Source organism: Trachinotus anak, unplaced genomic scaffold, assembly GCF_046630095.1.
Source record: "Trachinotus anak isolate AG129_WGS33_773 ecotype Australia unplaced genomic scaffold, CSIRO_AGI_Tana_v1 ptg000002l, whole genome shotgun sequence".
NCBI classification, from domain to species: domain Eukaryota; kingdom Metazoa; phylum Chordata; class Actinopteri; order Carangiformes; family Carangidae; genus Trachinotus; species Trachinotus anak.
In genome coordinates, this window is record NW_027273853.1 from 7679305 (window position 1) to 7705544 (window position 26240).

At 39.7% G+C, this 26240-nt stretch overlaps 1 protein-coding gene and 1 long non-coding RNA gene across 6 annotated transcripts in view; one reads left to right on the top strand and one right to left on the bottom strand.

The window, feature by feature from the left end:
* kcnq1.2 (potassium voltage-gated channel, KQT-like subfamily, member 1.2) overlaps nucleotides 1-26240 on the bottom strand; it is a 171246-nt gene that overhangs the window by 135331 nt on the left and 9675 nt on the right. For all 5 annotated transcript variants that reach the window (XM_071493340.1, XM_071493350.1, XM_071493359.1 and 2 more), the window contains exons 3-11: nucleotides 18562-18652; nucleotides 12575-12701; nucleotides 12258-12336; nucleotides 11727-11823; nucleotides 10081-10221; nucleotides 7674-7784; nucleotides 6800-6895; nucleotides 5875-6012; nucleotides 2627-2792 (exon numbers count right to left, since the gene is read on the bottom strand). In XM_071493340.1, coding sequence (XP_071349441.1) covers nucleotides 2627-2792; nucleotides 5875-6012; nucleotides 6800-6895; nucleotides 7674-7784; nucleotides 10081-10221; nucleotides 11727-11823; nucleotides 12258-12336; nucleotides 12575-12701; nucleotides 18562-18652 — 1046 coding nt within the window. The remainder of the gene's footprint in view (nucleotides 1-2626; nucleotides 2793-5874; nucleotides 6013-6799; nucleotides 6896-7673; nucleotides 7785-10080; nucleotides 10222-11726; nucleotides 11824-12257; nucleotides 12337-12574; nucleotides 12702-18561; nucleotides 18653-26240) is intronic.
* On the top strand, nucleotides 18567-25064 carry LOC139630223 (uncharacterized). Its single transcript, XR_011693133.1, has 5 exons — nucleotides 18567-18678; nucleotides 19168-19417; nucleotides 19579-19755; nucleotides 23469-23525; nucleotides 24942-25064. It is a non-coding gene; the product is annotated as an uncharacterized lncRNA (long non-coding RNA).

Below are 26240 nucleotides of genomic sequence, written 5' to 3' on the forward strand. Positions count from 1 at the left end.
ACTAAATGACTTACCTGTCGACAGCTTTTTATGATGCATGTTGTCATGTAAATATGTGAAAGGATAAAATGTGATATCTAACTGGTTTGGCATTAACTTTGATTCGATTTTTTTCCACACACCACAGAGCACATGTTCTCCTTCGTAGTTTCCTGCTTAATTGGGTGGATCTTAAACAACTTTTCCCCTCATAAGTGGTTGATCCTCTTGTGATGGTCTGCCTTTATGTCAAGTTTATGTTACTCCAGCTCCTTTTATGACTGCACGCTTTGACAGGAAAAACTCATTAAGTGCATTTATTAACCCGGAGTCTAGGTCAATTCATTTAGCAGGGTTGGCTTTTAACACAGGAAGTCAAACAACCACCCTCTTAACCAATCAGCCCTCGATAATATACTGGTTGTACAGACCTGCATTTAAAAAAAAAACAAAAAAAAAACAGTTTCTATTGCACTGTACGAGGGCTGGCAACAATTTGGAATCACTACAGGTAAAATTTTATAATTATCTGCAACATAATCATTATATTAAACATAACACTCGAGCTTTTATCAGACTAATGACAAACAGAATACACAACTGGTCTTTGGCAGGATTACACCAATATTGGTAAACTGCAAATGGTATAAAAAGAAATTCCCACTTGTAACCTTAACAAGTCCATTTTTTTTCTACCTAAGCCCAATGTGAATGTCTGTGGCCAGCGAAGGGGACAAGTGAAGCAGTAAAGGGCTTGTAACCATGACCTCTAATCACCACTGAGACTGTAATGGCTTCCATCTGGCCCACTAGAGACACCTGGCAGCCATCTTGGCTCTAGGGAGATCAGGATAGGGCCTCTGTTTACTGTGTGAGAATGAGAAAACAGCACATAACAACTCCTCCAATAATGTGTAATGGTCTACACTGTTTGCATGAAGTGAGAGGTCCATACTGCAATCTTTTGCAAGAGATTAGCTCGAAAAAATGACATTCAAATAGATAAATGTATATTCTGTAAAGGGGTCGCCTTGGCGGCTCACCTGGTAGAGCACGTACCGTTAAGGCTTAGTCCTAACAGGGCCTGGGGTTCAAATCTGACCCATGGCCCTTTGCTGCATGTCATCCCCCCTCTCTCTCTCTCCCCAACTTTCCTGTCTCTCTCTCACTGTACCTATGAATAAAAAAGGCCTAAAAAGCCAAGTATATTCTGTAATTACTTTGTTCATCAGGTTAGAGGATCAATATGATAATGACAGAACTTTAAACCTGACAACAGGCATGTTAGCGGCTATTGTTTAACAGGTATATTTACCATTCACCATGTCCACCATCTCAGTTAACCATTAACAGCTAACATCACCAAACACAAAACACTAAACACAAAGCACAGCTGAGGCTGACGGGATTATCATTAGTGTCTAATAAAAGTATTTGCCAAATCAAGTTTTTGACCTGATGACAGCACTAGATGAAGACTTAAGGGATGATCAAAGTTATTGCCCTTCATCCTGAGGGCAACATAAATGTCTATATTAGATTTAATGGCAATCAAGGCAATAACTGCCCAGTTATTTCTGACAAGCCTAATGGTGCTATTGGCAGAGAAGTCAGGAGATCATCATCTGGGGACTATGAAAGTCTGATGGCAACCAAAGAGATATATTTCAGTGGACTGACCGACCAAGTGACCAGAGGACACTGCCATCCTTAGGACAGAGTTGTTACGATTTTGTGTGGCTACAGTCACAGCAATGAGCACCTATGCTCTAAGTGTAAGGCCTCCATTTTCAGCCATCAGGTCTATGTTAGCGTGACACAATAAGATGTTGAGTTTATAGTTTCTAGCTTTGCAGCGACTCAACTGGCCTAAAAGTACAAGAATACATGTATTATTACATTTGTTAAGCTGGCACCGTATCAGTTCAGGGGATTTTATTTATTTTCCTAGACTCAAAATAAGACTGACAAACAGAAATTTTAGCTGACAGCTAATATTTCAAAGCAAGTGCCATAACAAATGTCATTCCCATAGAATTGTTTTGGCCATTGCAATTCCCTGAATGCAAAAAATCACATCAAACTTTTACTGAAATAATGGATTTCCAAGGCCTTTAAGGCAGCATGACATCATTTCACATCCCTCAACACACATTATTTCATCAAACAAAAATTGTAGAAAAAAAAAAAACAGAAACAGAAAAAAGTTGGTTTCATTACTGCAGTAACTCAGTTCATCGAATGTGCGCCGCATGACACAAGCTTCATTGCCAGCTGGCCTTCAACTGTATTAAAAACAGCAAAGATAGCAATACAACAATATCCAGTGTAATTGAGAAACACCTTCTTCAAAAACACCTTCACAGAACATGGCGTTCTGAGGTGTCAGGTTCTGAATAAAGACTCTCTTATGAAGGCGTCCAAAGTGAAGTCTGTTTGATCAAGCAGTAATAAAAACAGGGCTTAGATCTTTCACATGTAATCTTGGCTAGATGACGCGTCTGAGATGGAGTTGTTGGAAGAAAAACGAGTTACTGAACCTCAGAACGCGTAAAAAATTACTGAGTGACAATAACCCTTGATATCTATTTGATATCACTTTGTAACTGTCACTGTAGATTACAGTAACATGAGAGGAGTGCATTACCTTCAACACTCCCCCTTGGCTCATCCGAGAAAAAAGAGACATCCTTCTTCTCCACAGAGTCTTCGATGTGATCGTAGGTGATCTGGGGGATTGATACAGCCCTCTCAGAGGCCACGCCCATGGAGCCATTACCTCTGGACTTCAACCTCCTCTTGGTCCCCCTTTTCTGACAGACAGAGGAAACAACAACCCCGTTAATAAACAATGATAAAGTGTAGTTATGATCAGAGTCATTCTGATTGTTGTAAATCTATTGTGTAAATAGCTGGAAATAATCAACACAATTACGATGAGTAAATACAAAGTGACAAATTGTCCTGACGCCGTATACATGAGATGAATAAAGGAGGAGCTTCTGTGCGTTTCCTTCACACTTTCCCTATTAAAGCATTGTCTAGTTACAGTTCACAACCTCAGTCACTACTGACACTGCACCAGTCATCCTGTCTCAGAGTCAAGTGTATCTTCACTTGTGAATGTGGCCCAGAGGATCTTGAACTGCTTCACTTGGGGCAGAAACTCACTTCCAACCTGAAGGAGGCAAATCCAGCATTTTCATTTTATTGTGACCTCAGACTTAAAATTCTGAATCTCATCCCAGCTGCTTCATGTGCGGCTGAATATCGTTCACTCGAGGTTGATGAAGCAAATGGAAATATTATATACATCAGTAAAACAGCAGAGGTGTGATTCTGTAGTCTCCAAACTCTGACCCAGATTCTGTCCTTTCAACCTGAACCTGGGCCTGAAGCCCACAAAATACATGCTTGACTTATTGACATATCTGCCATATTGACAAGCCACTGGCACCATAGAGGCTTTGACCATGGCCCACTCTGTATTCTGCTGTTATCTGCAAAGACCAGAGCATTCATCTCGGCAACTTACAGCTACAGCTATTGGATTACTTTAAAAGATATGATCCACCAGCAAAATCTTTTAATACAGACTGCAGACATTTGAGCTTCGCCTGCTAATGCATGTAGTTGGTGTGAACATCTTCACTGAAACTGCTGTTTTTTTTTTTTTTGTGCAGTACGGTTGGCTCGCTTCCAGTGCTGTATGTTAGGAGGAGTGGTGGCAATTATTCTCACTGTAAATCATTTATGCTCCACTTAACATACACACTTCTTAAGATTACGACTGTAACACTATAGCTAAACATTAATTCTGTGCAAAGTGATAACACAGCACATTTGAATACAGGTCAAGCGTTCAAAATTGTCCAGGAAACATTATTCTCAGAACAATGAATCATCTTATCCAGCCATTCCAAACAAGTGTTAAAAACCCACACTGTGCCAAAAAACACTGACATACCAAGACAAAGTAGTTTCTTTTATTAGCTGAGTAGTTCATACTGTTTTATACATCACAATCTTCCCAAATTCTGTGCTTGCACGCTTCTGACATAAGTGGTAGCTATTTAATCTCAGTTTAACAGAGTTTTTCACAGTTATGTGTTATGTGTCAGTGAGTTTCTGGACCTAAATGGTCCCCAAGTCTAATCCTTAGATGGACTAACCCACACCAACGTCATGGACATGGCCTTTGTACAAACTCAATTATCTGGACTCAGTGGGTCAGACTTTGGCATTGACAAGTGTCCAGCAGTTCAATCCAAATACCCAAAGTTTGAATGAGTCATTAGGAAAGAGAGTGAGCGAGAGGAGGGGTGGTGACTCAAAGAGAGAAAAGAGAGAAAAAGATGGAAAGACAGGAAACTGTAACATACACTGAGTTTAAGAGAAAGGAAGACAAAAAATAGAGTGGTGGAGTTAGATATAAAGAGGTGAAGGAGACAGACCAAAGTGAATTAGAATGACTAAGAAAGAGACAAGGCAGAGGAAAATACTCAGAAAGAGAGGAGACAGAAAAAGCAGAGAAGAAAGAGAGGGCGAAATAGAGTCTGTTGAACAGAGAAGAAACAGGAGCGAGGGAGAGAGTCTTTAAAGACAGAGAGAGGGGAGAGAGGAAAGTCAGAGGAGAAAGTCACATGCTGAAACAGAAAGGAGCGGAAGCGGCCTTCATTCTCCCCAATATATGTGGGTTCAATGCTACACAAAGATTTTTTTGTTGTTGTTCTACTAGACAAAGGTTTACTCCCATGAGAAAGGCGGCGGTGACATCATCTCAACTGACTGAGTCTTTGTGCGGCGGAGACAAAGGCCTCGAGTCATCCTGGTGGAGTCAGGCCTTCGGGGGGAGGGGGAGTGGTGGTGGTGGGGGGGTGCCGTGTGTGCACGAGTTTTGTGTGTTTTGTGTTGTGTTGTGTGTCCTTCCGCGTGTGTGTATGTTTGTGGGAACTAAACTTGCCCTTTTATGCTGTATGGCCCAGACGCAACATAGCTAATATTGTTGTGAAAGGTGAACTGCACAAGGAGACAATACGGCGTGGGCCCGACGTATGCAAAACCGCCCGGCAGCATCGCAGTCTGATGGCCTCCTCTGACAACACCCTTCTGAAGAGAACTCGATGTTTCACAGCTCAGGCTCAAAAGATTATTTCAAACGTCTACTGAAAAAGAAAATGTTTGTTTCATATGCAGTAAGAGAAATATGCACATTGCTTTATTAAAATATGATACATGAACAAATAAATGGTCATACACCCAAAATTTGAAGACTGAATGCTGTTATTTTTCTAGGTGGGGTTTCACCTAAATGATGAGATCAAAGTAAAGAGTCACAATAAACAGTGGAAGAGACACGGAAGCGTCTCAGGTTGGATTTAAACCAAGGGTGTCAGAAAGTTTGCGCCTTAGCCCACAGCATCAAAGACATATACTTCATATTTCAGAGGTACAGAGCAGTTTCAAAGGGAAACCAGACTGGCCCTCAGTAGAGCACATGCCTCCACCAAGGCCAAACAATCCTACACATGTCTTTTGTTCTCAAGTATAGTTTTATTTACTTATTGTCTGTAATCCTTACACGAGACAGCTGTATCTCTTTGCTATGTCGCAACTGCTATTGTCATTTCTATGTCTCAATTTTAAGAAAAGTGATCAAAAAAATCCTGGAACTGCTTCTTTATTCAGCTTCGCACCAATGGGTTCCTGCAAATCAGTTCAGGGCTTTTTGCGTAATCTTGGTAACAAATAAACAGCTAAACAAACTAACATAAACATGGCCTCCTTGGTGGAGGTAATAACTGAGAAGAGTAAATCAATCGCAGCTGAAAACTCTACAAATCACGAGCTACACAATACTCCTGGCTCAGAATTGAAGTTATATTGAATAATTACCGATATGTTCAGTTTCCTGACATTAGGACTGGCGTTGTCAGATTCCACTGTGCTGACGGCCTCTGGAGTTAGGACGTACATTTTCCATGTAGCAGCACAGCCGCCTGGTTTCTCTGCTGCATAGCACCTCCACAGTGTCTGAGGAGGGCAGGTTAAAGCACAGAATTAGTGTTAGTCACTGCACTGATCCACAAACACTGTAATTGTTTCCCCATTTTCCTCCATACTCCTACAATAAAAACTTTAAACCAACCACAGGACTAGGCCAGTGATGCAGCAATAATAAGCACAAATTCAGGCACATATGTAAAATGCTTTAATGAGTACTGAGTATGAGTACTGGTTTTTGCTTTATTATCTTTATATTTCTGACTACACAGATTAAGTTTGATGAATTGATGGATACTATTCAACAATGCTTGATACATTCTTTATATCGACAGCTATCTGCAGACATCCAGGTGTCTTTGTGTGACAGGTGTCTAAACTGTGTGTGACTGTGTCTCAGTGTATTCAGGGTAACTGTGATCCTTGCGATGGTTAGCCTTGGCACAAAACAGCTACTCGGTCATCTAGCATTTCACTCTTGGCAAGTGGCATGCAGCTCACCTTTTCCACGGCTCAGTGGGAATTTCCAGACAACAAACACTATTAATTTTTTTTCTCTGTTCAGTTTCCAGTGTTTGCTGAAGCTTGCACTGGCAAGATGTGGAAAGTGCAATTTTGCACCTTTTCAAAAAACTAAAGATCAGATTGAGAAGATTTTGGATTTTATGTTCATGGTCCAATACAAACTGTGGTATAGAGGACATGTGTCTATCAAAGCACTGATGGACTGTGTCAGGCCTGGTTTTCATACAGTATATCAATATAAGCTATATTAATAATGAGCCCCACCTGGATGCCCCATGGTGCTAACATTTACCTGAATGAGAGAGGCTGCAGCAGGGATCTGTCTGTTGAAATGCTTCTGTCTCTGCTTCTGTTGGACCTTAAGGGCAAACCCTGAGCCCAGGATACCCTAATCGGGGACAATTAGGTTGTACTGTATGCATTCATACACTGAACAAAAATATAAATGCAACACTTTTGTTTTTGTTTTCCATTTTTCATGAGTTGTAATTAAAGATCTAAGACTTCTTCTAAGGACACAAAAGACTTCTTTCTCTCACATTTTCTTCACAGATGTGTTTCCATCTGCATTAGTGAGCATTTCTCCTTTGTCAAGATAATCCATCCACCTGCCAGGTGTGGCATATCAGGATGCTTATTACTGCACAGGTGGGCCTTGGGCTGGTCAAAATAAAAGGCCACTTTAAATGTGCAGTTTTATTTTGAAAAGGTACTGAACTGTGCGACTTGGGATATATATGTGTAGTTTGTTTTTTTTTTTTATTGGGGGTTATGGATTAGAAATCAAGTCAGTATCTGGGGTGAACACCATTTGCCTCATGCAGTGCAACATCTCCTTTGATCAGGTTGTTGTTCTGGATCGTTAAATAGGAGCAGAGACAGAAGTGTTGCAGTTTTGTTCAGGACACTTGCATTTGTATCACATTCAATATATAGGAAGGTAGATGTAGAATCTCACAAAGTTAAATTCATTCGATTCAAAATACATTTTCTATCATTACATCAGTGGAGTAATGCTAAAAAAGTGCTTCATCACAGAGAGGGATCCCTAAACTAAAATGAAAAGCAGGATTCAACCAAGCTGTGATAAATGAAACAATATGAAAAAACATGAAGTCTTTTCTTACTCATGAATGTCATATGATTTAGATTAAAATTATATTTACAGCAGGCAGAGCGAAGAAAGAGATGGCGAAGACACTGAAGCAGGAGGCGATGGCCTTGCCTATCCACGTTTGAGGGATTTTGTCTCCATAGCCGATGGTGGTGACAGTCACCTAGAGACAGAGAGTGAATGAATTTCCTACTACAGCTGTTAGGATTAACACAAGCAGAGTGTAAAAAAATGCAAACATACAGATCTCACAGCATTCAGGGCCCTTTACTGACCCAAGAAAGATCAGGAAACTTTAAGTTCAGAAAAACCAAACCATTGCACGTTTATGGGGAAACCAGAGTGAGTCCATTCTTTATACATTTATTCAGTCTCTCAGTAGAGTCAATATCATACGAATACCTGACAAAGGGAGGAATCTTTTAATTCAGGGGAGGAGTGGTGTTTCATCCAATGTGAGTTAATCTCAGGATATGTCAGTTATAACTGCCTCTCTATTCAACTCCATATAAACCTGAAATGTACATGTAAATAATTTGACCTTGAATGCGGCATTTTGAACTAAAACTTTATTGAGAGAGAAAAAAAATCCCCCTTCATTGTTAACAAAAATGTCAGTCAGTGCAGTCACACACCACCACAGCAGTCTATAACAGGAGTTAGACAATAAAGAAAAAGTTCATCAGCCATTCTGGCCTTGCTCCACAACTGTCAGCGATGGCTGAGGCATTTCAGGCTCTTTCTCCTCAAAGGGAATAAGATTCCCAACCACTAATCCTCAGTGAGTGTAGGAATTTGCTGGGGTGAGGGGGGGAAAACAAATACCTCTTGCATTTGCATGTACACCCACTCTGAAAGCCGAGCCAATTCTGACACATTCAGAGCACACTTGGCTTACTGTGGGTGTCTATGGGGTATCACCTCGTGAGCCACTGCTGTGCGCTAACACAAAGCGGCTGATGTAAGGTGAGATACTTAAAAGGGCTTTGGGAGTAAAAAAGAAGGAGCAGGGGCGGGAAGGATGGCGTTGGCTGGGGCGGCGGGTGGAGTAGTGGGGGGATTTAATCCCTCATCCACAAATCCGATGACTAAACAATGTCCTCCTGACCATCAGAGTGGAATGGTCTACTCAAAAACACCCCTCTCATTCAGGATGTAGGGTGTGTGGCAAAAACCTCTTCATATCTACACAAAGGTCACAGACCTGATTGCCGGGCTGATCTGCATACTGTATGTGACTACACCCAATTCAAATTGTACATGAGCACCAACCACGAAACTGTGAAATCAGCTTTCATCTTCCTCATTTTCTCCATCACACTGTGTCGTTTTTGAAATTAGAAAAGTTGTCAATACCAAGCAGCCATTACCTACCCCCGCAACTGGCAAAAGAAGAAGAGACGCAGGGAAGGTCAGGGAGGGAGAGAGAGAGAGAGAGGGAGAGAGAGAAGGGGATATGAATCATGGCATTGGCCTGTCCTCCAGCTGTGCCCCGCACCTGCACATCCGAATGTGGAAATCATGCCAGCAGAAGGAATACGCGCTGGGAGAGCTTAGTGTTGTCCACTCAGCACAATCTCATTTCAATAAGCACACACACACACACACAAAGACTTACAAACCTGTGCAAACCTATTGTAACACCATATCGTGACTCTCAAGTTTACAGTCTCAGAAAAACAAAAAGGTGCCAACCCCCAGCCGTGAACCTTTTCTCAACGTTGTGAACAGAGCAACACAAATAACAGCTTTTCTTCGACCTTCCATAGAGAAGCAAGGAGCACTGTGACCGCTCTAACCTTCGTTACATAAAGGTAGTAATCCCACAATTAAAGTTTTAATTAAGGGAACTGACACTTTATATTGGTGCTTTAAAAGTTCTTTGAGCCAAAGAGCCCAGAGGTGAATGGTTTATTACCGTTTCTTTGTGGCACACTGATCCCCTGCACAAGGCTGCCATAGGTTTCTCATTACTCCGCGGCTTCAATTCAAATGTTTAATTAACTGCTCTGGAAACCTGAGCCTCCGAGCAGAGGGAAATAGGCAAAACCAGCTCTACTCACGGAAAACATCAACACACCTGCCTCAGTGTTAAGTCTTGCACCAGCACATGCATGCTACACGAAGAACAAATGGAGAGAATTAAAAAAAAAAAAAAAAAAACAAGGTTCATAATTGGTCTAACTAGAGTGGCCAGCCATCTCCATCTCCATCTCATTTTTCCAGTTAAGACTCTACTTGAGAGTGTATTGTACAGATAATTTGTTACAGCTCTTCAGAAAGAAGAATCTTTTCTGATATGCATGCGGTGTGGCCTTTCAAGCGTGTGAGCTATGTCGGGGAATTCAAGTAGCATTCAGGGATCCCAGTAATATATGCATTGCAAAAAAAAAAAAAAATTCAGAAAACGTACTCATACAAACATGAGGATATACCGACAAAAAGCTTTGCTTCCTTACCACGCCCCACCACAGGGCATCAGCGTAGCTGGAGAAGCCCGTCTTGCCCTCCTCATCCACAGCGTCCTTCTCCGCCAAGTAGACAAAGTAGGAGGAAAAGATCAGGCCGAGGAATCCAATGTACAGGGTGGTGATCAGCTCCTGAAAAACACCTGAAGTCAACTAAAAGCAATACTGTGGAAATGTTGTGTGAGACATTATACAGCCATGAAGAATACACCAAGACCTTTTGTACATTGTATCAAACAAATTGTACTATTTTACTGTGGTTTACTCTCTGACAAAGCTGCAACTGCAGCAGCTACAGAGTCCCACAGCTAAACTTTGAGCTGTGATAAAAAAAAAAAAAAAAAAAAAAGGACAAGAACCACCGTACAAAAAGCATTCTGACTAAATGCCCAAATCTATTAGGCCAGGTGTTAAAGAGCCAGGTTGGTGACAACGCACCTCAGCATCACTTTAAAAACACAGAAGTTTCATGTAACTGATACTCCTACTGTATATAGCAAGGGCTGTCAGCTCAGTTTATCCCTGTCTGGGTCGTCCCCATCTCCATGTGTGCTGAAGGGACTAGTTTGTAGCATCATCATGCTGAAGCCATGAGAGTGTTTTTGCACACTCTTCCTGAGTCTTATGCTGCTCTTAGTCCTTAATATGAAAGAGACCGGCCATGTGTCAGATAGGTCGCCAACCACCCTCTGCAGAGCAGGGAGAACAAATAGGGTGTGGCGGTTACTATAGCGGAGGACTATACAGTGGTACAGTTTGTACAGTGGTACAGTGTACAGTGACCATTTGTACATTTACACATTTGATGCTTTTTTGAAAGTGTTATGGCAGGGATTGAGCACAGTTTTTGTCCCCTTAACCTACAGAGCTATGTTAGGTTGAAACCCATGTGAAATTGGACCATAGTTCCATGAAAACAGATGGAGACCTCCAGCAATACAATATATTTCCACTAAACAGAGCAGATAATTTGATAAAGTGGTCATCTGACAAAGGGGAGATGGCAACAAATCACATTAGGCTCATCCTGGATTCATCTTAACATTTATTTTCTTGACCTTTGCGCACAATCCTCAGTAATCAGGCCTGTTCTTATGCATCAAAGAGACATGAATGTCAGGTTTGACTATAACCAAAGAACACTGTCTACTTCAGGGATTAAGGAAAGAACATTACATCCTCTGACTTCATTGTGTATCAGCCTGAGAAAGTACTAAAACAAGTGTACCAGAATACAATGAGAAAAAAAAGTAGAGGCCCCCTTGACTACCCCTCTTCTCCTTATATAGCCAGGTCTGCTGTGTGCTGCTTATTTGCGCACATGTGTGCATGTATGTCTGACTGTGCACACTGGATTTGTTGCAATAAACTGTAACTATGGTATGGATCACAGCAGCAGCCTGCTGTCTGCCTGCTGTATAAGCAGCCTATAGAAGAAACTGCTGCTAAATGAAACAACACAAGGGTAGATTGCATTTTCTTTTTACCCTTCTTACCTGTCTGATGTGTGATTTTTAAATAATTTCTAAAAACAAGCAAATATATGAACATACAACTAAGTGCTGATATTTGAAGCAGCCTGTGTTCTTAGTGTGAGACAGCAATGCAAAGTATCAGCCTGAATACTTTAAACCCACCTGTCGATGGATGAAGACTACAGATCCTAGAAGCCTCCATGTTCCCCCCTGTCGATCCACATGTAGCATGCGTAAGATTTGGAGGAAACGAATGCCCCTGCAACACACAACACCACCTCATCTGTATTACTATCACCTGATCCCTCTCCTGCACGGCTGAACGATTAATTGAAATGTTACTGAAATCACAATATGGCCAAATGAATTATCCAAACTGCAGGAGCACAGTTTTTTTTTTTTTTTTTTTTTTTTTGGATAAAGGCAAACTGTGGTTCATAAATGAAGCATTTTGGTGCTACAGAGATGGCCCAGCCTTCAAATCATACTCTCCAGATGAAGCTCCAACAAAAATCACATCAGCATCATTTTTCATATTTTTGTTCTTTGAAAATGAATTGCAAAACAATTCCAACTGAAATCCTGACCCATATTGCAATCTGCTATGATTTTTTTTTTTTTTTTGCATATTGTTCTACACCACTCTCCAGCCATGAGAAAATAATAAAATGCAAAATAAAATAATTACTGTACCTGATGGCAGATGTGGCAAACACTTGGCCATTGGACCCTACACCCAGCACAATGATAGAGGCGATGACCACTATCAAATCTGTGAGGAGGAGAAAAGAGACACAGACAGACCAAAAAAAACCAAACAAAACAAAAAAAACAAAGAAAAGAAAATCAAATGAACTGTCATCAAATCAGGGTTGTAATCTGTTCAGTTTCAATGAAACCTTTACTAAAATAAAGCCTTACATTGCTTGAATGATCTAAGTTGTTGATCTACAAGAACAATTCATGCATCCGTTGCATTAAATAGGAACAAAGGAAAATGCCAGGTGCACCTATGATTGATATGGGCTTCCTGATAAAGCGGAGGCGTCCTTTGATGCCTGCATATTTGCTGCGACAGCCTGCCGACCACAGCCGGACCACATATTCTGTGCCAAAGAACAGCACCAGCACAATCTCCTGTGGAGCACAATGCAAACACAGAACAGGGGTTACATTAAACCACTGGTACAGAGACAATAATTGCGGAACACATACAGGACAAGAGGATGTGGAAGTAGATAAGGTATTATTTCTAAGAGCATTGATAATGCACTGCCATGCATTAACACTAATCTAAAAGCATTAAGGCCGTTACAATCAATCATCAAGGTTTACAATATGATATGAGTGGGCAATGACAGGTGTGTGACATAGAGAAAGAGAGACACTGAGGTGGTCTAGTAGGACCAAGACCACCAAACCACCCAGGAGAAAAGATGAAGGTTGATAACATGGCTGCTGACAGCTCATATTGAGACTGGGTCAATGGCTAAGTGATTGGAGCCATAGGATGACACACTGCCTCCTAACAGATAAGAACAGATAAGAAGGGTAAATAATCAACTGTTGTAAATGAAAACCTTTCTGTCGCACCTGAAGACAATTAAATGCACTTGTTATGACAAAATGACAAATAAAGGTTCGATTTGAGCTCTAATCATTCACCTACGTATCTGTTGAGGTTGGTGCTTTTAAGTTACGTTCCACTGTGTGCCATTGTGCATTTGTTTCTCCAGAGCGTGCATACACATGCGCCTCTATGAACTAATTAAATCTGCCCGATGGAGATCGCTTTCCTGGCCACCGTGTATCCGTAATATTTAGCCACCATACTGTCTGTTAAAATCTAAGGCCATGTGGGTGGCCATCTCCATGATTGCTTGAACTGGCTGCTCCCTGACCACCCCTTATATGAAACTAAATACCACAAGCCCTGCTGTAATAACACAGCACCAGAGCCCAAAAACAATGACCTGTCAATCACAGCAGACACTACCCTGGCAGGCAAAAGTATCACTCTAGTATAGAAAAAGCAGACGTGTAAAATAAGTGATACTCTTGCAACAGCAGTGTGGAAAACAATCTCATTTTGAAAACTAAATTAAGACCCCCATTAGGGTCATTGTACCAATGAAGCAGATAGATGAACAGATCCTTTTGCCGGTTTCTAAATTTTCAGTCTGCCTATATTCATTAATTAAGCATGTTTACAGCTTTAGATTTTGCGCTTGAGTCGTCTGGCCTGGGGTTCCTATTCTCCTCATTCGACCTCATGAATTGCTCATTTTCTGTAATTGAGTTAAAGACAAAGAGAGAGGAAGAAAAAGGAGCAGAATTAAAGACAGAGACAGGCTGAAACGGTTCACTAAATCTCTATAACATAGCATGATAATCAGCCTGAATGACCGTGTGGTTTCAACTCATTCGTTTATAATTGAATCACAGAACAAGTCAGAGTTGTGGGCAGCAATTCAGAGGTTTAGAACCAGTCTACCTATAGCATTCATGTCAGCTGAACTCGTCCAGCCTCCATAGCCTTATTGTTTGTGTAGGAAAGTAATGGACTATGTTTATTGTCCCAATTGCTGTGTCTTTATAACCCTTTTCTAATCCATGGATAGCTCTGATGTGGAGGGTGTTCATTTTCATTTCAGTTGAGGTTATAACTGCAAAAAATGTCTAAACAGTTCATTGCATTCTGGACTAGTTGAATCTACTACTGACAAACAAGGTGGGAAATTTGATACTTCCATCCTATTTACAAAAGCTCTGGTTATCTTATTATGGGGAGGTAATAACAATCATTGTGTGTATATGTTTCTAGAAAACAAAAAAACTAATGAGCTTTCGCTAACATTGCCACACAGTCAGACGAAAACATCAGCACCAGCACACAGAATCCCAGTTCATCAAGCTCAGTAATTAGGACATCTGGGTTACATTTGAAAGTCAAAGGTACACATGAATTTGGGGCATCTGAAGGGATTAGTCATAATAATTCCATAAAATGGGTCACCCAGATGTTTGGGGTGTTTTTGCATGTGTATCAGAAACTGGCAACTACTTGTTTGCTGAAAACAGCCGGCTGGTCGCGCGGCGATAATCTCGTCAAGCCAGACGCGGATGAAGCTCATTTGAAGACTTGCTTGGGAATTACGGTATCGGATGAAAATGTGATTAGATTGCTTCATCTGTGTGTCCCACTACAAGGGAGGTGCACGTAAGCGTACCAGACAAATAAAGTCGCTCATAATTACATCTATATTAACCTGAGCTTTACAAAGCTTTTGCCACTGATGGACGATACACAACCCAAAGTGTTAGGCTAGCCTTGTTATTCATGTTCATGTTTAATATCTCAGAATTACAGATATTATATGGTTTTTTTTTTTTCTTGTGTAAGATCCAGCCATGAATACTCTGATAATCACATGGAAAAATCATTATATCTCAGTGATCTACTCTCACTAACCAGTTTAGTTCTCCCTGCAGGTAGAACAGGGCCATTCATGTGGTTTTGATTATGCATATGATCTCATTCTCATGGATTTTAAACATCACTTTTGTTCAATTAGTTTTGGTTCACTGGCATAATAACCAAAAACAAATCAACCAAATGATTTAGTACTATTGCTCCCACAAGTCAATCTTCCCATCAGATTTCAGTATTTCTTGTGGTAACAGTCACATGGTGCCACTCAGGAAAATATCAGAAGGTCACCAACACCACAGGGACTCACCCCCGTCTGACCATAAATAAAAGCAGCACATTTCATGGATACAGAACTATTAATATTGGAGATTACTTGTCATGGGAGAGTTGATAAAGGGGAACTGAACAGACCAACAAACATTTGTTATTGTGCCACCAGCAGTTGTTCCAGTTAGATGTCCTGTTGCTAGTAGCAACAGCTGCTGGTTTTTAGCTGACATTGTCACATCCAGGCATCTTTTATGGACTCCTCAAATGCTCTTGTTGGAGCTGATCAATATCAATTTGTGATTTAGTTGAAGGGAGTTTTTCTACGATCAGCTTACTGTTAACCTGGCTAGGCTTTATACCAGCTGTCTGGAGCTCATGTGAATTCTGAATAACTGTGAAATGACTGTTGGGATAATTTGTGTCTTCTACTGTATTTATTTTCACTCTTGCACTGTGTGCGGGTACACATTTGCTAAATTATTTACTGTGCTCTACTTCCTATGGGGCAATAATGTTGATCTTTGATCTGCTGATACATTGTTTCTTCCTGACCTAAAACCACAATGTAGCCAAACTCTCTGACAGACAGTCTCTACTTTTGTGCAGTATTAACTCATTTTGCAATAACTTTTTAACTGTTTTTGGGGGGTTTTTTTCATCTTATGATTTCTAATCACTGTCACTGAATTTCTCATCAAATCTATTACTGTTTTCACAGTGTCTTCAGCCTTTTCAATTTTTTTTAATACAGATAGGATTAAAGAAAATTGAATACGCAAATAAACAAATTAACAAATAAACGCAGGATCAGGGTTGAGCAACATGTTTTAACTGAATCATAATAATAATATGGATATTTATTTTCAAATAGTGATATTTGATAGTGACATATTACATATTACACATAAAATTATCAAAGTACAATAGTCAAAATATTTAATGTGCTCCACTGTGAAGCATAACACAAAACGAAACCCTTCACACAAAACCTTAACAAATTTTGGTAGTTTTTAATTATAATTTGCTTGAAATCTTTAATCTGAGCAAAAAAAATTTGTAAATACCAAACAATAATAATAAGGCTTCTTCTTTGGGCTTTAATTTTGCATCATCTTTATAGAAAACTTGTGTGAACAGGAGGTAGTCTGTGCAGACCTGAGCCGAAGGCCACAACAAAATGAGAAAAATGGGACTTGGTGAACATATTTATGTATGTAACGTAAAATCATTGATGATTTTATCATCTCATTCTTCATGATTAAAAAATAAGATTTTAAGATATTTTATGGCCTCAAATTTACAACAAAATCTAATTAAGACTTTATGGATCTGCAGCTACCCTGCTTTACTGGAAGTGTGTAAACCTGTGCACCTTCACACATGGTGAGGGCAGAAGAATAGCTGTCTAGTTCTGTATCAAAATGTTTTAATAAGGAAGCGATAAACTCGACCTGGGCAGAGCAGAGGGCGAAGAAGAGATCCATGTGACACATGTGTGTGCTTCCACGCCTCTGCCCAGCCTGCACAGCTTTACTCTTGCAGCTGCCCTGAAGGCCAAATCTCCTCAAGGACTAATGTCCCCTGTTCCATCCAAAACAAGCAGCCTGCGATTCACGGATGTCAGCTAACCATGAACTTTCTAAGTATAGCTGCTACCACCAGTATATGCCACCATACAGTGGGATCTGAGACCACTTACACATTCAAGTTAGTAGGAAGGTGACCCCACTGTATGGCACAAAGCCAGATGTATGAATAAACCATACAAAAGAAAAAACTACAAAATAGTAAGTTCTGTGTTTTGTTTTGTTTTGTTTTGTTTTTTTCTCTATGTCATTATGTGGCTGATAACTGCTGGTATCTTGAGTAATGAAGCAACAGTAAAAAGGTGTAAGGAGAGAGGAAGGTGGAGGGTGGAGAGAGACAGAAAAAGAGAGAAGGAGGGAGAAACAGAGTTAGAGATAATGATAGAGAGGATTTGGCTCTTCCTGGGTATAAATAAATGAATAACTGTGATAGTAGGTCTTCAAAGGGCACTGGCCAAAAGTTTACAGAACACAGTGTCCAATCTGTCCTCTGATTGCCCCCGAGACTCAGGAGGTGGTACACGTGTGTGTTCTTGTGAGACTGTGTGTGTCTGCCCACGTCTGTGTGTGTGTGTGTATGTGTGTGTGCAGCCTTTGTGTAAGTGTCTGTGTAAACTGTGCGTGAGTATGCGGTAGCTACGTGTGTATTTATATTCACAGTGTGCTGGCAAGAGACAGATGATGCAAGCTCTTTGTAGAGTTTCCAAACAGCAGCTGTAATTTTCTCTACCTGTTGTAAGCCCTGGATTTATTGCATCACTTAGCAGCCTTAATGGCCTAATAAGCCACAAAAAAGTCAATTTAGTAGCAAGTATCAGCAAGTGCAGTCTGTGTGGAGCCAAATGGTTCTGCATAACTGGTGTCATCACAATAGTGTAAAAACAATGGCTCCTGAACAGGCCCATGCTAATAATCTCTGTACACATATTACTTGTTGTTAAGTGGTTTGGGTGCATGTAATACAAGCTGGCAGGTGTTGACTGACTTGTGGTAACTACAAGTGATTAATCTTTTTGAGCTTTGTAATATCTTTGGGCTGAGGTGTAAGATGGCGGGTTAAGATCCTTCCCAGCCAAAATCTTCTGTCTCCATCATGTGGATAAAGAAGGGTACTGCAGTACACCTTAAGTAGCCTTAGACTAGTCTGTCTCTGTCTCTGTCTGTCTCTGTTTGTCTTTCTAGAAAAATATCAGTTAAAAAAAAAAAAAAAATATATATATATATATATATATATATATATATATATATATATATATATATATATATTTTAAATAAAAAATAAAATAAAAAATTGTCACAGGCAAAACACAAATGTCAGATATTCTACTGTTAGGAGACAGCAGGTAAATTCTTTCAGTAGAGTAGAGATCATCATGTGGGCTGCAAATGATGATCATTTTAGATTACTCGATTAAATGTTAAATCCACACAATAACAACTATGAAGTTACATCTTAAAAATGCCTGTTAAAATGCCTCTCCCAGCAAAAGTTCAAAACCCAAGAATATCCAGTTTACAATGTTTTAATAAAGAGAGAAGCTGCTATTTCTCACAATTGTGAAGCTGACACTAGAGAGTGTTTTTGCTTCATAAATGACTTGATACTTAATCATTTGCTAAAACTGTTGCAACCTTATACCTCCAATAATCCATGAGTGAATTATTGGCTTTAGCTTGTTAGCGTATCAGCACTATAAGAACTACTCACCATCCAGAAGAGGGTTCCAGTGGCAAAGTCTGCATATTGTTCTATAGTTGACAAGACACTGAAGATTAGACACACCAGGACCATGAGGAAGCTGTTGGGAGGGACACAGTGTTTTGAGTCAGTCATCTCCACTCACCACATATCACCCACTGTTCCACTAATGAAATGTAACCATGTAGAAATACTTCATCATCATATGTAAGCTATGATTTAGTATCTATCTTTCAATTTCTCTCTACATTTAAAAAAAAACAAAAAAAAAAACAGTCACTTTATTTGTTTACAAAGAGCAATTGGTTGAACAGCAGTGAAACAGAAACACTGGATATAACACATCATATACCTACAAAGTAGAAATATGTTCAACATTTTAAATATCTTAAATTATGAATAAAAATATGAAATCATAAAATATTTAGAATTTAGAGCTTAAATGGGTATATATATTAACTGGGGGAGAGTATTTTGTATCTGTTGGTTTTGGATAATAAGGTTTTATATAGTCTGATATCCTATTTATGTCTCTAGAATCAAACAGCCTGGAAGTTGTGCTGACAATGAACCTTTGTTTAAAATGTTCATTTTTATTCACATTTTTTTTCACAGTGTCACTTTTTCCACTTGAGAGAAATGCACCCGTTTTGCATCCTTTGCTGTTTCTGTCAGGGTGCAGCCAGTTTTTACATGAATGGGACTAATGGCATTTTAAAAAGGGGAAATCAGAAAGCAACATCTGTGTGGAGGGGATGGGGGCTTTCACCCAGAATGGCGCCAGCTTTCTTTAAGAGTCGACTGTTACACCGAATGGACAGACTTTTCCGCAGAATAACAATTTTGCTGCAGACAAACCACCTGGGTGAGTGCATTTTTCAGTTTGACAGTGAGACGTGCAACACAAAATCATAATAGTTGCTACAGATTAAAAGAAACAAGCTGTTTACTAGCCAGTTGTCCCGGTTAAATGTCAAGGTACTTTGTCTGTTTTTCTTTTTGTCATTAATCTGCTTGTATTAACAGCTAGCAGGATGTTTCCACGTCTCCTAGCAACAGTGAAACATTCCGACGAGACCGTCCATCTGTCAGTGTATATACATAGTCTACAAATATAGCCGTGTGAGTGGGGCATCCACCTCCAGCACACCTACATGAAGGTAGCGGACAAAGAAAAGGAAGCAGTGAAGTGGGGGGAGGAAGGTAAGGCTGCAACTGACAATTATTTTCAGTATCAGTTCATTTGTCGATTCATTTTTCTTGATTTATCGATGAAAGTTTATCTTTTTTTTTTTTTATACATATCTTCCCAGAGCCCAAGGTGACATATTACATTTGTTGTTTGTTGTTGTGTTAAGTTTTGTTTTCACTTTTTTCATAAAAATACAAAAGGAAATTATGTGAATGAATACATGTGAATGTGTGTACTTGCATCCCACATACATAAACTTACGTCATCATATACATTTACTTATATATACATGCATACACATAAATAAATAACATACATAAACACTGTATGATGGATAATGTACATACAGTATAGTGTCCATAAACACCTACATACTAGAATATGTAGGTGTGTAGGTAGAGCTATAGCATTAAATTAGCTTGAGTAACAGTCCAATGGTATTCAGTTTACATATCAATTCTCATATTGGCCAAAAGATTGTTTGAATTGTTGCATGAGAACTGACATTTTTAACTGATTGTCCTACGTCTGTGCTTCCTGGTTCAGCTCCCTCATCAACCTAAGCTCCTCTATCAACTTTGTTTAAACTTCTTACTGTTTAATACTTTTTACACTACAGACATCTTAATGCCTGTTTACATGAGTATCTCTGAGTTATGGGAGCTTGCTCAATGGACAAATCAAACCCAAGAAATTCATGAAACTGAAGACACTATGAAAATACTAGTATAGTATTAAAAACCTATAAATTTGAATTCTCAGTCCAAATCAACCACACAAAGAGCAGTTACCGTGCAGACAGACCACACGTATGAGTCACAGAGGGGAAATGTAATATTAAAGTCTTTACCATTGTAACATGTATTTCATTTTGCCTGAGTAACAGTCCAATGGTATTCAGTCAACTATCATAGGAGCACATTCTCACATTGGCCAAAAGATAGTTTTTTAACATTTTTAACTGAGTTGTAAAATAGCTGCTAATCATGTAATCAATTAATCATCCATTAATCATAAATTCTTGCAGCTCCAGCAGTGAAAAGCCAAAAAAAACAAAGTATCCAGCTGTATTAGTGGATTTGTTTTTTAAAAAATTCACCAAATAACGAGTTCTAAAAACCTACAGCATTTGATTGTAACATCCTTAATTAGTTTATTTTATTCATGTTCCTTAAAGCATTTTACTTTTTCATTGGATTTTTTAAAATTAATTTCTCATCAAAATCTTCTTGTCTACTTTTCTTTTTTTAAATTAAGCATTACTGGCATCTTCTTTTGCTTCTTCAGTACACTTAATTCAATCTACTTTAAAACTTTTAATTAAGTAAAGTTTTTGAATAGGTAACTACAACTTTCACTTGAGACATTTACCACCATGGTTAAAAACTGTGTTTACTTCTTAAACCACTGCACTGTTCATTTACGTTTTCATTTATCCATTCTAAGTTTTTAAAGAGGCTCATGAGGGGCTTTACTGGGTCTTTCCTGACCACACAGGACTAAGAGCAGAATCAGTGGTGTGTGTTTTCACCATCCCTGAAATAATCCTTGAAACACATCTTTTAAGTGCTTTTACATGATATACCATGAGTGTTTGCATGCACCATGATCATCACGATCAAGCTCGCTTGAAAAAACACACAGTAGGGGGGGCATTATGATGCACTTACAAGCTGGATTACATGCCATATGCTGGAAGGGTTATGTAAGTGTCTGTTGTTTATCATTATTCATGTAACATACAAAGTAATGCAGAAACATATATATTGCAGGAAAGACTTGCAAATGCTGCTACACAGAGGCTTCCACACTGGACGTTTGATCTATAATTTCTTAATTGAGCTCCTCAAAAGAAAAGCATTTCACTAAATCAGACACCTATTTATACACCTGTATACTGGACACATGATCCAGTTAATTTAAAGAAAAGGGGTAGAAGGTGAGCCATACTCAACAGATCTTGCTCATTTCTCGTCTGTCAGGTGGTAGAATAAGTGTAAGACAGAGTGGGGTGACTGGGGTGATGGAGGGTAAGATTCCATAAGGAGGATTCCCCTCACACACAGACTACAACACATTGGGCAGATGGGACAGTGATTTTATTCTGAGGATTAGTTCTTATTACCCCCCCCCCCCCCCCAGCCCCCCCCCCCCCCCCTTCCTCCCTTGGATTGTGTTTAAAACACAAATACAAGGAAAATGGAGAAGCCCGGGGGCACAATGTTCTTAGTGTATTCCCGGACATATGAGGAAACGAGTTATCAACAACAGGGTTATCTGAGGTAACATCACCCGCTCCGACTTAGTGCAGTGGCATGTACGTGCCGCTTTGACCGGGGTGACCAGCGTGAGGCGCAGAGACTCAACACGGTGTGGTAGTGAGGATCTTTTCCTAGGTTTGCTCCTCTCTTTGCTCCACACTACTGGACAGCATGTCTTGTTTTGACTCGATGGTTCAGCCTCCGGCTTTGAAATCAGCCAGTCACATCTTGGGATGTCGGAGTGCCACCTGGTTTAGCCATTGAGATTTCACGCCCCTTAGTGTTGTGTCCTCAACATGTGGGAGTGAAGGATTTGAGATGTGTATGACAACTAAAAACTAGGCTTAGATCCAATCCAACCCCCTGCAGAGTGTACGTTTTCACTGAGAGCAAATGATTCAACACCCAGGGCGCCACGTAAAAGCAGGAGCAGGATAGAACAAGTAAATGAGGGATGAGGCAGCTGTGTTAAAGCAGTCTTAATCCTCAATTTCAATTTTTTTATTTCAAAAATAAAGACTGAATAAGATGTCAAGAAACTAAGGATTTGAGTAGCATTTGAAAACTGATTGCTTCTGCATACATCAGCTCTGGTTTCCTGTTAGATTCTACACTACAACATTAATGAATGAATGTTTTTAACTGGTATTGCTGCTTAACACAGGGACCACTGTGGAAACTGAAGTGTGGGACTTTCCTGTGTTATTTTGTCTTACTTGACTGACTCACTTTTCCTGTCAGATTAATGGTAATAAACAAAAGTAAGTTCACCATCTATAATAAACTAAAAGAAAGGAAAGAAATTCACCAGTGTAGTGACACTGGCTGATCAACTATTGTTGTTTCACACTTCAGCGTCAGTGGTTCATTGAGGCATCAGTTCAGTAGCCACAAGTCAACCACAGCAGTAGCCTTCACAGATATTTTTGGATACCTTTGTCAGTGCTTCCTGCTGCAGCTCCCTCATCAAATTTTATTTGACATTGTTTAAATTACAGATATCTAATGTCAATGACATTTACATTAGTATCTCTGAGTTTTGGGAGCTTGCTCAACAGACAAATCAAACAATATAACCATTTTTAATTAAAAAAAAAAAAAAAAAAGTCAAATTCTGTATGTATAATATCTCTGACAGAACAGTTGAATTCTGCTGGCTATTAAAAATAACATGTTGCTGAGGTTTGAAAACAAAATTCCAAACTAAATTCATGAAATTGAAGAGACAATGAAAATCTAAAATATTAAATATTGACATTTTTATTCTCAGTGCTAATCCACTCCCATAAGCAGTTACCATGGACACAGACCACACATATGAGTTACAGAGGAGAAATGTAATATGAAATATAATATGAAAATGCCATTGTGACATGTATTTTGCCATGATAATCTTGGCCATTGTGCCTTCAGTGAGCTGATGTGTGCAGCAACAATAACAATTTGTTGTGTGTTGTTGCTAGGCTCTCAAGCAGTGGAATTACCAGAGACAGAGAGAGAGAGAGCACGTCTAAATGAGGGTAGGTAAAGTCAACTCAAAACCCATCTCTCTTGTGTAAAATGAAATCATTTTATTAGGATAAGCATAAATATGATGTCACAGCCATGTAGGTCATTGACAAGGTCATGTAATCTGTGTGTTTCCCCTTCAGCGTATGGGACTATGGCATTTGTTTTGTTTTGGAGGGATAACAGTGCACTGCAATATTTCTAGCACTCCTAATACCGTCCCAGCACTGAGATAAATGCCATAATAATTCACTGGACAGGCATTCCAGCACAAAACTGCAGCCAATTCTGTATTTAATGTGACTCATTAGAGCAACATTACTGTAATATGTAGTCAAGTGGCCAAAGGCCGGCATAGCACGTCTTCAAAATTTTGCTTGGCTTTAAAGAAAATGCATTTTTCCATGCAAGCATGGAGTCTGCACAGCAGATAGGTTATTGGTTCACACAACTTCAACTTCAAATTGTCCCAAGCTGATCTGCAGGATCGGAATCAGACTGATTAAAAATTTTATGTTGTTTTTTTTTAATGGATCATATTGACTACATAGGGCCCAATCCATTTCGAATCAGTTACCCTACTGCTGGGATACTGCAGCTGTAGGTGTGTACTGTTGAAGATTCATGCGACAAAAATGTCCACACTTACACACCGATCTCCAGAAATACTGTACAAAACACTATAGGACACGTGATTGAATATATTATCGGAAACCATCAAAGAAAAGTTGTAAGAGTTATACAGACAGTTAGCTAGACGGAGTGAGTCAGCATTTCCCTAATGTCATATGCTAGAGCATTCTGCATTGACACCCATAAGAGGTGTCCGCTGCAGACAGGACTGGGTCACTCACTACCATTAGTCAACCTTATTTAGCCGGGCCAAAACCCCTGGGATCTGATTAAAACAAAACATCTGGGGCTTTAGGGAGAATTACTGACTGCAGATCCGCCCAGCTTCACTAAAATAAGTACAGCATAGAGCCACACCAAACCCTCTACTCAATCAACTGTGAAACCGAGGCAATATAAGCTTAGGACACATCACCTTAATACAGACACAGCAGGGACACTGACCCCAAAAGTGCGAGTGTCAAGAACGGGACATCTTTACACTTGCAGCTTAATGCATGCACACTGATGTATCGAGTCTGCAAACACACACTTTCTACACTGTGTGCAGACACTGTAGACTCTACTGCATACACACACACACACACACACACACACACACACACACACACACACACACAGACATAAACACATACAGCATTACGTTTATAGTAATATCTGAGAAGTACAAATGTTTAGAATTAGTAATAGAACTTTATTGATTGGTTGTAAAAATTGTCAGTGGTCGATTTTCTGCCAATCAGCTCATCAATTCATCAACTAATCATTTCAGCTGTACTTATTTCTCTCCTCAGGTCTCACTCTAGGATACCTGAGAGGGCCTTAATGAGAGCTACTGTGGCTTCAGGGCAAGCCTGACAAGCGGTCCGATAAAGTCAGCCAATACTAGGACCAGCATGCTAATAATATACTTTTAGCTTGTTGTTGTGTTTAAATATAATTCATCAATAAAGATGGTGCTATGTAAACCAAAAGTTGGGTGAGCAATCTCTCCATAAAGATGCCAATTCACCCAGATGAACATCTCTTCAACTCATTCAACTCAGCGGTGTTTATCAGTTGTGCCATCATAAATCTGCTGAACAGCCTGACAGGTAACACCATTGCCTTTCACTACTCGAAGCTACCACTGAACCTTCATCTAAACTTTTGAACTTGATGAAGATTGTTTGATAACTTCATCCATGCAAAGAGGAGTCAGTCAGGTCATTCAACAGGCCACATATCCACAATTTATCTGCTCAAGCTGAGCTACACTAGGCTGGTGCCACTTTTTTACTAGAGAGTCATAGCCGAGGTGTCCAGCTATCACAGTTTGCCAGGATCCACTTCAGAATCCAACTCAAGCGGCTGGTATCAAAGGCTTTAACACTAACGATACTTTCAGCCATGTTTTGTCTTTTTTGTTTACACCTGATTAAAGTTTCACCCTCAGACAGTGAGCCAAAGCCCTGTCCAGTTTCCCAGCTAATCTCTGTCCTCTAGCAGGAATGTCTGTCCTTTAGTTTTTTTTATTTATCACTTATTTTAAGTTGCATTACTTTTGATATCATTCAGTGAGACTGGCACAAATCAAATCTGATCTTCTCACCTTTCCATCTTAACCTGTCACTTGCCTCTCAAATTTGAATAAAAAGTTGTTTAAAATATTAAAACCAAAACAACAACTACATTTACAATAAAGTGGTCTGTTTAAGTCAATGAGGCTGCTGCAACACCGCTAAGTTTGCAGCTGATTCCACTGCTATGGCTGGTCATATAAAATCTTAGGCAAATATCTAATTCTAGAGTCAAATCAAAGTATAAACTTTGCACGTTGTCTGTGCTCCCATAATAAATCTGTTCATTGTGAGTCTCGTAAGTTAACTTGCACAGTGCTGAGATTCCTCTGAGTTAAACACCTCTATATTCCAAGGCTGCCTCCTGCGACATGACATGCAAAAAAGAGCTTGTGACTTTGACAAGCACAAACTTCGAGCCAAAAGCACGCAAATTGCCCTGGACATAGCTGCTTGGTCTTTCCTAACACCCCCTGCCCCCCCATCCCATCCATGGAAGAGCTTAGGGTGGATTACACCACTTCAGCCACCAGC